This window comes from Mastacembelus armatus, chromosome 18 (assembly GCF_900324485.2).
Source record: "Mastacembelus armatus chromosome 18, fMasArm1.2, whole genome shotgun sequence".
Lineage (NCBI taxonomy): Eukaryota > Metazoa > Chordata > Actinopteri > Synbranchiformes > Mastacembelidae > Mastacembelus > Mastacembelus armatus.
The window spans coordinates 8,482,520-8,495,563 of record NC_046650.1 but is presented as its reverse complement, the minus strand read 5'-3'; the positions used below and the strand labels follow the sequence as shown (position 1 = coordinate 8,495,563).

At 39.5% G+C, this 13,044-nt stretch overlaps 1 protein-coding gene across 1 annotated transcript; it reads left to right on the top strand.

Annotated features, from left to right (window-relative positions):
* Positions 1-5,031: 5,031 nt before the first annotated feature.
* leap2 (liver-expressed antimicrobial peptide 2) lies at positions 5,032-7,839 on the top strand. The gene is made up of 3 exons (XM_026299403.1): positions 5,032-5,301; positions 6,078-6,256; positions 6,558-7,839. The coding sequence occupies exons 1-3, from the start codon at positions 5,215-5,217 to the stop codon at positions 6,607-6,609; spliced, it is 318 nt and encodes a 105-aa protein (XP_026155188.1). The 5' UTR covers positions 5,032-5,214; the 3' UTR covers positions 6,610-7,839.
* Positions 7,840-13,044: the final 5,205 nt, after the last annotated feature.

Sequence of the window (13,044 nt, the reverse complement as noted above, 5' to 3'; positions counted from 1 at the left end):
AAATTTTCTCTAACTGGACCTCTTTAAATTTTAGTTGAATACCCCTAGAGCAGATGAAGGGCAAAGCCAGTGTCACTGTGTTATGAGTGGAACTTTTCTCTGTGTTAGACAGGTACAGGTAAGTGGGACATAGAGAAATTATTCCTTCTGTTTAGTGACACACACTCACCTTAACATAGCTCTGTGGGTTGAATGAAACACACATGCGCATAAACACGCAAAGTCGTGCAAGCAGGTAAATCATGATAAGGTGTGACCTATTTAGCTCCAAAAATCATACATAGTTTTTTAATCTGCATTATTTATTTTTCTCATTTGAAATTTAGATTTTTATGTATTTCTGTCATTTAATGCTCTGTAATGTTGATTTAAAGTAGCTTTAAACAGAAAATAAACTTCAATTTAATATATTTAATATGCATTATTTGCCCATGCACAGGGAGGGTTTTAGGGCAGCTTTGTAAATTAGGTCAGTCACCACCATAAAATGTGCCATTCACTGCTGTGCACTCAACATTAACAGGCTGATTCTCAGGTATATGATGTTGCTTCCTGACCAGATTTAATTTAACGGCACTTAGGTTCTGTGACACAATCAGTAATTGGATATCCTCAAAGAATACAGCAGTCAGCGTGTTTTTCTTCACATATACGGCATCTCATAATAGAACAAAAACAATTCAGTGTGATAAAACAAAGATTCATACTTCCTGAGCCACAATGTGACCTTGATAATATCTTCCTAAGGCTGTTGCGCTGTCTCTGAGTCACACTGGTATTGTGGCTCAGACAGTAATTACAGTCAACACTCAAAAATCTAATGCGAAAATAGTGTCTGCATTAGAAGAATTTGTATAGAAATTTTAGGCAGTAAAATTATACATATACAAAAATCTAATGCTCATATAGAGAGATGCAATGATGTTAAATGTAAACTCAAGCTTAATTGTAGTTAAATAAAAAGACATGGCTCCATAGGGTTAAAACCTGGTTACATAAAAGTGAAAAGGGGGGAAAAAAAAAACATAACTAAAGTTGTGGTAAAAGTGTGTTTTTATGAAGCTTTTTATAGGAAACAAATGTGTAGTTTAGACAGGTGTTTGTTTCCTATTGTGCCTAAGGATCTGCACTGTCGTAACTTATCGTAACTTTTATTACTGAGTGACTGGAAATCCTCCATTTTACGGGAGCTCCCTGCGTACTTCCTCAAGGAATTTGTGTGTGTGTGCATGCGTGCATGCGTGTATGTGTGTGTGTGTGTGTTGTTTGATCCCTCTCTTCCTAATATGCTGTGACAGATGTTGTAATGTTCTGAGATCACACACAGAAGCACAACTTAGTAAGACTGCTTTCCATAAACATCAAACTGGCAGATGGCACAGTGAGAAGAAGTGACCTGTTACTAACGATAAGGGACAGCTCTCAGGCTGAAGCCCATAGAGGGCAGAATAAAATCACCAGATCTTGGATGCAGAAACAAAGTGTGTGTGTGTGTGTGCTGAAATGACTCAGATGCATTTGCGGCACACTGTGTGTCACTGTTTTCACAACACCTGTTAGTGAAACTTTATAACTCCAATGTGCCAACTTGAAAAGCAGCACATCTTAACATTTGTCAAGCTGGATCCTGCATAATTAACATTAACACACAGACATTTAGAACAGCACAGTAGTACAGTGGTTAGCACTGTTTCCTCAGAGCAATAAGGTTCTGGGATGTAATCCTGTTCAAACCCGGGGCCTTTCTGTGTGGATTTTGCACATATTCCCTGTTCCTGTGTGGGTTTTCTCTGGGTATTCTGGTTTCCTCCCACAGTCCAAACAGGTTATCGTCTGAATGTGCAGTCAAGAACTGCCCCTCTGTCATGTACCAATGAACCTGTGATCAGCTCGGGTGCCAGATCACACAGACATGGAACAGTCAACAAAACTTTTGAGTCAAAAGTCAGCAAATGCAGCACATTACTGAGAAATAGCTATTGTACAATATGTCAAAAAGAAAGCCTGGGAAAAAGAAACTAAACATTGACATCTGCTCAGCAGAAACCTCACAACTCAACAGTGTTGCCTTTTGTGGTTTCAGAGCGAGTTGCATAAAAGCTCATAAACTGCCTTAACTGATGTCACCTGCGGCACTGTTGGCTGGGCCTGATGACAACAGGGTTGAAAATGAGAAACAATCCTGACTGTGGGGTTGGAAATAAATCTACAAATGAAATGTCAGCTGTCAAGATGCATCGTGGGTCATGTAGGCCACAGCTTTTGACGAGGATGAAGAATGTGTAGAGTAAAAAAAGACAATATCCATTCATTGCTTATTGCTTCAGTCTAAACGTACTGTTGTATGATGAACACTGATGTTTTCCCAGATCGGTAGCTTGGGAGTGTTAGCTTGTTAAATATTGTCACATTTCGTGAAAACTTGCAAATGAACAGATTATTTTGCTCCACCGACCAAAGTTTAGCTTCTATAGTGAGGTAAATATGTTTGCTAGCAATTAAGGTGCAGGTTTAAGACTTGACCATGATCAGAATTGAAGTTAAAATTTAAACATGTTTTTCTATACATAAAGTATAAAGTAGACACTGTGATCACACAACAGCCAACTATAAGCTTTGTTTTAGAATATATATGTTCTGACTAACTCTACATAACCTTCAGAGAACTATTGGCTTTGACTCAAAGCCTGTCCACATTTACAGGGCTTTCTAGGTAACCCTTTTCTGTGAACATCACGCCACACAGATGAGGTCATGTCTGCAACCCTTCTTTCTGTCCGCTTATCCAGAGCCACCTTTGCACGTGCGTGCACACATTACACACAGCACAAAAAATGTGTCATGTAATGTAATGTTGGCTCAGGCTATACTAAGGCAAAATCTAAAACAAATTCCAAAACTATGACAGAAACTTTGGTCCACATATGCTGATGGACATATAAAACGAATAGTACATTCATGAATATTTTCACATAATTCAAGCAGCAGGACATCAGGATTGGACATCAAAAATGAATTTGGAGAAGATGGATATATAATATTTTGTTTCAGTCTTGAGGCCTTTTGAAATGACAGCACCATTTCACCTAGACTTAACTGCAAAACTGTATTTTATTTTAAGAAATGCAAACTGTTTTTGCAAAAACCTGCAAAAAAAAAAAAAAATCACTTATGTTTCATATGTGCACTTTATGCCGGTAAAACTTTAAATTGGTTCTTCACATCGGCCCTGCATTAACATGACAGCCATGCAACAAGCAGGGAAAAACACATGCATTTTCTACTCTGAGCTCTTTTTCCCTATAGCTGCAATGTGACTGTGCTTCAGCTCAAACTGTCAGGCTCAATCTGATGAGTCATGCTTGGCAATATTGCGTGTTACAGATGTCTTGAATGATGCAGCGTGGGATTCCTGTCAGTCTCCCAGGGCCTTTCAGTGATTAACCACCTTACAGGAATCAGCACAGGAACTTTCCATTACATCCATGCCTGATCCTCCGTGCTCCTTGATTAAATTAACTGTACTTTTCCTCTCCACTTTCACTCTTACATTTCGGCAAGTGTTTAAACATACTTTTACTGTGAGTCATTCTTTAACGTAATAACTAGTGTCTCAGTCTTGGCCGGGACTCCCTTTAGAAAACAGGCTGACCTGAAATGCCTCAGAAAAACTAGATGCAGCAATTTGGATATAACAGCAGTAAGACAGTAACTTTCAGCTAGGGACAGAAATAATTTGACATCTTTTAATTTAAATACCTCCTTCAACCACCTCTGGTGGACATTACTGTCTAGCTTTCATTTCAACTAACTTGCTGAGATGTGACTAAGTGAATGCAAGCTCCTATTTTTATTACCCATTCAAATCCTGCCCAGGGTACAGTATAGCTACAGACTGACATGCACACATGCAGTATGCACACAAGTCATGTGCCTAGGTCATGCATCTGCTTATGTAAACTTGCTGTGTTCATACATGCATGTTGTCTACATTGTATAAGTGGGACTATGGGATTGCATCAGGGGCCAGTAGACAAAGATCATTTGCAGCACACAGACTCTGCAGATAAAGCCTTATCTTACTGTGAGTTCATTCACACACACTGTGGCATTGAGGTGGAAACACTCCAACAGCCACAAACCTCTTTACCTCTTTAACTCTCTAAGACAGACACTCCCATGGGCTACTTTATGAGCTATTTCAGGTGTGGTTTAATCTGTACTGGACTGGAAGTCTCTTGATTCTATTTATTTTTCTAAATAAATAAACAATGCAGGAAGCTCATCGTTCAACTTTAAAACAGAGGTGGTTCAGACCTGTGCCTATGGTCCAAAGTATTCTACCACCTAAAAATACTATTACAGGATGTAAGATGCTAGTATACAGGCCGCTGGTAGAGGACAGCCCACTGCCCATTGCTGCTCCTCCTGCAGGCCCCTGCTATGCAATTTTGCTCTGCCCATAGACTTTACATTGAGACGACATGACAATGATAAAACTAAAAAAAGAAAAGTTCTCCATATGCCTCCATGGTTATTGTAATTTTCATCCTAGGATTGTTATAATGAGACTTCAGTTAGTTTTGAAATTTATTCAGACAGGAAAGAACCCAGTAATACCTATTAATACCTATTTAGAAATTTTCTCCAACATTTGACTGGTGTATCCTTTCCTGCAGTCACTGTCAATCAGATTTTTCCCACAAAAAGTCACATTACAACAAGGTATGCTTGTAAAAGTGCTGAGCTCAGCTGTTCCAACTGCAAACAGTCCTCAGGAGTCTGGACTCCTGGGTTTAAGTTGCCAAGTTGCGAAGTTCAAACTCCCATGTACGTGAGTCCCAACTTGCTGTGTATTGAGAAATATCTATAATGTCACATTTGGGCCAGAAAAGATAGATAAGAGAGGGAGAGTGAGGGCTGGGCAACAGAGTATGGACTGTGACTCTCTCTCTCTCTTGCTTTCTCTCTCCTGGGATCATGGCCTGGCTATAAAAAGGAGAGCCTAGGCTTCTTTGCCATTGCCACAGCTGAGTCAAGCCTTCCAGTCCTGCTATAACAAAAAACCCGCCTGAACCAGACTATACACAACACTATAGCTGCACTGAAGAAAAAGTGGAACCTCCCTGGTCAAGGTCGAGAGCAGCAGGTCACTAAGAAGAAGAAACTTATCGGCTTCACTGGCAAACAACGGAATTCACTGAATTCTTGGACATGAGTTTAAACATGCAGCGGAAAAGCTTCTCCATCAGGAAAGCAGCGGTAGCACTGTACATTGTGCTGTTAATGCTGGCTCAAGAGGTGAGTGGACAGTCTGGACTTGAAGGGATAGTTGTCACTAAATCCAGATAAATGATAAATAGTGTTAAATAATGGGATAGGTGTGTACACATAAATGGATTTATGTTTAAAAGGGGATTTTATTCTTTGTATAAACAAGATTATGCATATTGTGTTTGAAATATTAAACCGATATTTTTCAGATACTGTTCAAACTACTGTAAAATACTGATTAGTTGATTGTGAGAACCTGAAAGAAACACATGCAAAAAACAAAAGCGTGAGGTAAGGAAGGAAGCAAAAATGAAAGTCAGATTACTACAAGCCCTGTTAAAGCAAGTATGCACTTTGCAGACAAATGAAGCAAAAAATAAATGTTTTTGAGCATAAAAAATTGGAAACAGACAAAATTTAGATCGACTCACTAGCCACTAAAGACTCAGAGAGATGCAGAGATGCAGTTGAAAGGTCTGGAAGAAGTTAGCAAGTGAATTTTGGTTTTATATTTTGTCAGAAGTGCTGATATTGGCTTGTGCTGCTTTATTTCATGCTCTGCCTCATTAAATAATCATTAAATAATAGCCTAATATGCTTCGAAATCAGTTCACTTAGGTTTTATTCCACTGCTCTGATTCAGCACTTGTGTCCCACAGGGATACTTAAGAGCTGACTCACTTACTGAATTACTGTTACAGATCAGTGCCAGCAATGCTGTGAGCCAAGCTTTCCCCTGTTTCGTGTTTGGTTCTTTTCTAACCTTGTTTCCGTACCTTTCCGTGTCCATCCGTGCATCCCAGGTACATGCAGGTCCACTGACCTCTGATGTCCAGTCCAGCTCTGACCAGGGTGCAGATTCAAGGGGCGAGCACACACTGAGGAGGATAGCTCGGATGACGCCACTGTGGAGGATCATAAGCAGCAAACCACTTGGAGCTTACTGCCAAAACAACTATGAATGCTCCACAGGAATCTGCAAGTAAGAGAAAAGCAAAAAGTATGACTGCACTTTGGCCATAGCCTTAACTGCCACATTATAATAACATTTTTAAATTTTTTCCCAAAACTACACATTTCTTTGGCATAATACAGATTTTTTTTATGGTAAAAAAAAAAAAAAAAGTCAGATTTGGGTGTTACTTCAGTTTTGACAAAATATCTAGTTGGTTGGTTTTAGACGGCAGCACATACTTATGTTTCTTTTGCAGGTAAAGGACCTTCTGGGAATTGTCAAGAAATTAGTGACAATGCTATTGTTTGTTTTTTCCTGTTGTCTCTAGGGCAGGACACTGCTCCACCAGGCAACACTCCTCTGAGTCTGTGAATCACTAGATGTCCCTGGATACAATCGGTGTGTTCACTGTACAGCAATAATCAGTTTAATGGGCTCTGATAACTGGGATATAAATGTATCCAGGCCATTTTTTTTAATGATCAGACTTTGTATTTATATATGACAATATATTGTATTCCTGATAATACCAAACACTGCAGGTACTTATATCCAAGATCACTACTCCACTTACACATTTTAAAAGTCAGAGAAATTAAAAGAGCAGGTGGGAATTGGTAAAGTACATAAATGTAAGAGGGGAGTTATTTAGTCTTTTACACTTGACATTTTGATTGTGATCATTCAAACTCCTTCCCCTGATTTTCAACTAAAAATAGTTGTATTTCTGTTGCTATGGGCAAAATCTTTCAGCCCTGAACTGTTTGTGATTTAGAATGAAAACAAAAGAAAAACTTTTTAATCTAAGAGGCTGTCCTGCCCTTGAACAAATAATATGAGTCCGATGTCTGCATAGCTTGACAATATTACAGTTTTACTGGGGACAGTCCACTGTTTTACAGATATCATATGACATCTTGTACAAAACTAAAATTTTTAAACATTTTAGGCCAAAAACTGTCACATAAAAGTCCCTTCTCTAACCCATTTCACATTTTCACGATTGCACTGAAAACATCCTGGTGAAACCACAAAGGCATGACAAATATTTTTTGAAGCGAGACTCTTTATCTGGTGTACTATTTTTTTTTTGTAACAGATGATGGTGAAGAGCAGGGAGCAATGTAAAACACAGGGAAGACTGTGTGCCTTTTAGAAGCTCCTGACCTTTATATGTTTCCCTCCTTTTTGCCTTCACAGTCTCGTTTTATCGCTTGGCTGTGTGCTTAGAAAATCTTATCATTCCACTGATAATATGCCTCCTATAAACACATATAATGGCTGTTACATCATTTCCCAGACGTCTTATAAATGTAAAGTATGGCACACATTTTACCATAAGGTTATTATACAATGTGAACTTTTTGAAAGAGACCACCTGTTAGCATGAAAACAGCCCTAAGAAAGCAAATGACACGGAGCTGACATTTAGCCTTTGAACACACTTGCTGTTTGGGAATATAAGGCACAGCGTGTTTTGCATTCCAGAAACTTAAGTAATTCTTGAGTCACTGATATTAATCAATAGGCCCTACAAAATCCTTAGGGACACTTTGGCTCACAAAAAAAAAAACACACTTGTTTTCCGTCAAAGAAAGCACACAGATGCATTTTAAACAGAAAGATCAACTGTCAGAGGTGTAAAGTTTTTAAGCAAGGAAAAAGATAAAGTAGAAAAACTGGCATTAATGAAATTAAAAAAGAAGGGGAGCTAAAAAGAAGTATAGTTCAGAGGGATTGAACTACAATCAATTAATTTAGAAGAAATGGAGAATACACAAACATTATTCTAATATCTGTAATGCATGCATATTGATTTTGTGTAATGCCATGATTTTGTGATACTTTATTTATTTTAGCCTTTGTTTTGCTGTTAAAAATATATACATTTGTAGCATTACATTTAGTGTTTTATTTAGTATTTGAAAATACAAGATTTTATGATATTTGTATGGCTTGTTTTAGGATTATCAATCAGACTGACTGGCCTTTTTTCTACTGGGAACTTTCTACTCGCTCAGACAATATTAAAGCTAACCAAAGGCGAACTTCTAATAGCTGTGGGTGTACATTCGTACAGTTTCCTACGTATGAAGTGCACATTCACCTCCTTAAATCCATCACAGCTTTTACTTCAACTCGCCTGCAACGTTTACTTCATGCACAGGTGGTTGCTGATATTCTGTACACTCACTGTGTTTGAGTGAGATTGCACTCATAAACCCAAATTATCTTCGTACTGTTTACTTTGTACTGTATGTACTATGTTACCAACATGTAGAGGGGCTGGAGAAAAAGTGGAATAAAAGCATTTGGAAAAGGAATTGAATATGTCTGTGACTTTTAATTTGGCTTTGACAGCAATTGTGGATCACACTCTTGACTCATGAGATGTGACTCATCTGCTCTCGGGGGTTTGGCGTTTTTTTTTTTTCGTGTGACTGAATCGACTGTTCAAAAGTCAAACAGCTGTTGATGTTCAGACATTCTCTCTTTCACAATGACAGCCATGAGCCAAGTGTGTGAGTGGAACAAACTGAAGGAAGGCCAAAAATCATGCCGCCTGAAGGGTTTTTCCACTTAAGAGAATGTGCAGAGTCGCTGGAAATGTGTGTTTGCACGTGTGCGTTTCCCATCTGTGTGTGAGAATAACATACATACATGTAGAAGTATGTATTAAGAACAACTTCCTGGGGTGTATATCAACAAAAATAATATCATATCAGCGCTGCTTTAAAAACATGATTTTGAGAAAAGCTCATGCTCTTGTTAAATTTGACTGTATCTTCCACCATCAGCACCATCCACCAAACACTGTCTCAGCCTGAAGTTATCTGGCACTCTTGATTTGCACACAGTGTTCTTCATACACGCTATGCTGGCCAGCTCACGGTCACATTTCACTCTGTGTGAAAGTGTACATTAGTCCGTTAATAGAACATTGATGATTTTAAGGGGCTGAAAAATCACATGGGCAGACAGACAGAAAAAAAAAAAAAACACAGCAGCAGCCATTTTCTCAAGAAGTAGAGTCCTAAAGAGAGGAGGGAGGGTTGAGATATTTCTGTTTGTGTCTAAACACACCAACACTGACAGTCATAACAGGACTACATTTCTCATTAAGTCATGGGTCCACTCAATTCAGATCAAGTTAATTTATTTTATTTTATTTAGATATATACAAGTGTATGGGTGTTTTTGGACTGTGGGAGAAAACCCGAGAAAACCCACAAACGCCTGAGGAGAACATGCAAACTATACAGAGCCTTCCCAGGTAGCAGACATCACTGAAACAACACTGATTGAATGGAGTAAAATGTTCCCTCTGCTGGTGCTCTTTGACTTACTATTGAATCATAAATATTAAGGGGAGGGGAGATAAACGAACAGGGGCCAGTCGACAGACAGGACAACTTTCACTACGTGATGCCAACATTTCACATTTCAGCTTTTAAAGCTGTTCTAGATATCTGTGTCTAAGACGTGATTTTGATTGCCAAGTCCTTCTTTTTCCATCGCTCCACACTTTTCCTCCAAAACTTTCTTCTTGTCCAGTTTTTTACTAAGTTTCTGGACTTCTTTGTGCAGTGCATCATTCTGCCGTTTCATGCCATTTTTCTCTACTGTCAGGGAATCAAACACGACTTCCAGCACTTTCTCATCCTGGAGGCTTTTGGAAAGTGCCTCAATTTTGTCCCAGAGTGCACAGTTGCTTATGGTCAGGTTCTTTATCTCTTCAGCGACGGCTTCATTCTTCTCTGTCATAACACGCTGCTTTGAAAACTGTTTCTCCAGCTCTCTGTGTTTTTTGTGCAGCGTGTTTTGCTGGTTAGTGAGCCTCTTTTTCTCTGTCTTCAATAATTTGTGTTGCTCCTTAAGATGATTCAGATCTTCAAGCTTTTCATTACAAACCTGAATATCTTCAACAATTTTGTCATTCCCTTGGTTCAGTTTGTCTGTTTGCTCCTTCAGCTTGTTATATTTGTATCTCCAGTCCTCTTCCTTTAGAAGCTTCTTGAATTTCTCAGAATAGGTTTTAGCCAGGACTCTGTTTTGTGCCATGGCAGATTTTTCCTCAGCCTCCACTTCTTTATATTGGTCTTTTAAAGTCTGCCTGATCTGGAGCTGTTTGCTGACAACCTGGATTTGTTCTTTCAAATTGTCATTTTCTTTTTTCAACCCTTCCATGCGGGACGAGCTTTCATTAAATAAATCCCTGAATTGTTTTGCATTGTCATACTCGGTGTTAAGATGCTCCAGTTCCCTCCGCAGGGCGTCATTTTCACGGCTCACGGCCTCATATGACGCATTAAGTGCGTCGTTCATTTTCAAAAACGTCTTTTCGTTTTCAATTTTTTGGCCCATTCGCCGAATTTCCTGCCGCAGCTCGTCATTCTCCTGACTGAGCGTCTCTTTCTGTCTGTTTGTGGCCCGGTACCTGTCGCACAAAGCTACGCTGTGTTCATACCTGTCCCAGAGCAGTCTGACCTGCTCCTTCATGTCTCTGTTCTCTTGGCTTAATCTCTCTGTTTCCCTGAACACCGTAACGAACTTTCCCTCCAAATCACCAGAGACTCTTTCCCTCAGCTCATCAAATTGTTCCTGCAGCACCTTATTTTCCTCTGTCATGAGTTCTCGTTTAGAGTTCAGCTCCTGCATGGCTCTCTCTTTATCCTTGAGAGCTTGAATCTTTACCCGCAGCAAACTGTTTCGGAATTTCAGCTCGTCGCCAGCTTTTTTCTCGTCTTTACACCTGGCGTCGAAAGCTGTGTAATTTCTAACGTCCTCACTAAGCTGCCCCAGTGTATTTCTAAGAGCCCTATGTTCTGCTCTTGCAGCCGCCTCTAGTGCCTTCATTTCGGCATATGTTTCCTCCGAGCACCCGGGCCCCTGAAGCCGTTCCTGAAGCTTCTTCATTCCGATATGGGCCTCACGAAGGTGCTCGTTAATTAACTGTATGGTCTCGTCAGTGGATTCACTGGGTTCCCCCTGTTTACTGTTCCAGGGTCCACCAGAAGAAGAACTAGACTCTACACTACAACTCATTTTGCTGTTTTAAAGCTCCCGTGGTCAGTAACTAAAGTTATACGCGCTGTCACACAGACACACTGAAGTTCTGCAGCTACTTGTCTGAGACACGTAATTGTCTTACAAGGGCCGTGACGTCACATCCTATGGACATCAAGGCCTTCATCTGGCTGGTCGGTTGCCATAGCAACAAACTCCATACTATGACCTATTATGTTTATTTTTAAATGTATGTAATATTTATTTTTGCATAAATGTATTTTGAAAAAAGGAATTGTGATTGGGTAACTGCATTACAAATGTCACTTTACTCCATTTTCAGTCATTGTATTTTTCTAAAGCAGCTTGAATTTTGATCTCAGTTTGAAGGGGATATTTTACATAATATTGAAACATCAACATATGTTTGTAGTATGAGAATGGGAGATTAGTAGTTTGATCCCTGCTTTTCAGAAATACATATTGGACTGTAAATAAACACAAATCTGAATTCCTGTTCTGTATAAACACAGTCAAGAGCAGAACTTCACTTGGTTACTACCTCCCTAGCCCACACTTCTTCATCACCCTCATCCCTGCCCTGCCTCAATGCACCAGCTCCAGCTGACTGGTGGAGAAAGGCAGGACCCCGCTGACGTAGTAGGCGATGCCTAAAGAGAGGAGGGCAATGACCACCAGCAGCAGCAGGACCCTCCAGAAGCCCAGGTCCTCCACAAACTCCTGCCAGGTGGTCACTATTCTCAGACACACTGAGGAAAAGCTCCTAAGGGGGCCAACAGTTGAGATTTACTCCACCACTTGTTTGATATATGTAGGTCAGATAGGTGCCAAGGGTTCATCAAACTATTCTAGTGAGTTTAGCAGCAGGTTCAGCAAGTCCTGGTTTAAATGTGACCATTGAATGTACCGTATGTTATGTTTTCTTCAAAACCCTCCCCACTGTTTCGTAGTCACTGGGAAGGGATGTTCTAGGAAAAGTTGTACTCGACCTAATTTTAGCTTTCAGCATCAGACCAATAAAGTTTTAAGTAGGCACTACATGTAAAATGGCAGCTATAGCGTGTTAACATTCAGTTTCAGTTGTCCGGGACTTTGAGTAACATTTTCCATCAATGTTCAACTTTGGTTTGGAAAATCAAGTTGAAAAGGGCATGTTCTCTTGAGAATAAATACAAATAAATTACAGCCACACTCCCTGTCTCAACCAAGATGTTATGTCAGTTAATCCACAATGTCCAGTTGCTCTTTGTGCTGGAATTTCATTTATTTTAAGTCTGTCAAACTTCACTGGTGTTTAAACAAAAACAACTGGCAACAATATTTTATCATTTTGTTGTGGAGCTTTTCTAATTATGTGGTGCAAAAAAACCTTCAAAAGTTGGCAGGATTTAAACTTACAGCAGGGGACAGTCCCTTCTCTATCTCCCCTCATTTTCTGTCCACTATCAAAGAAAACCTTGGCCTCTAACACCTCACTCCTTCCTCCAAAGCTCTGACCCTCTCCTCTGTGCTTTATACTGAGGTGGAAAACTGCAAGAATGAACCAAGACAAGGAAAGCCAAAAGTTTCCAATCACTGCATGAGAACTGGATCACAGCTGTAGTCAAAAAAAAAATAAAAAACAGGATAGCAACCTTAATCTACTCTGCCTATATAGAATATAAACATATTTGGAAAATATTACAGTATATTACAGTTTTGTTTAAGACACAGAGGCCAAAAAACTGGTGCATACTGGTAAATATCTGGCACATACAGTGTTTCAGGAATGATATATTCCACTACAA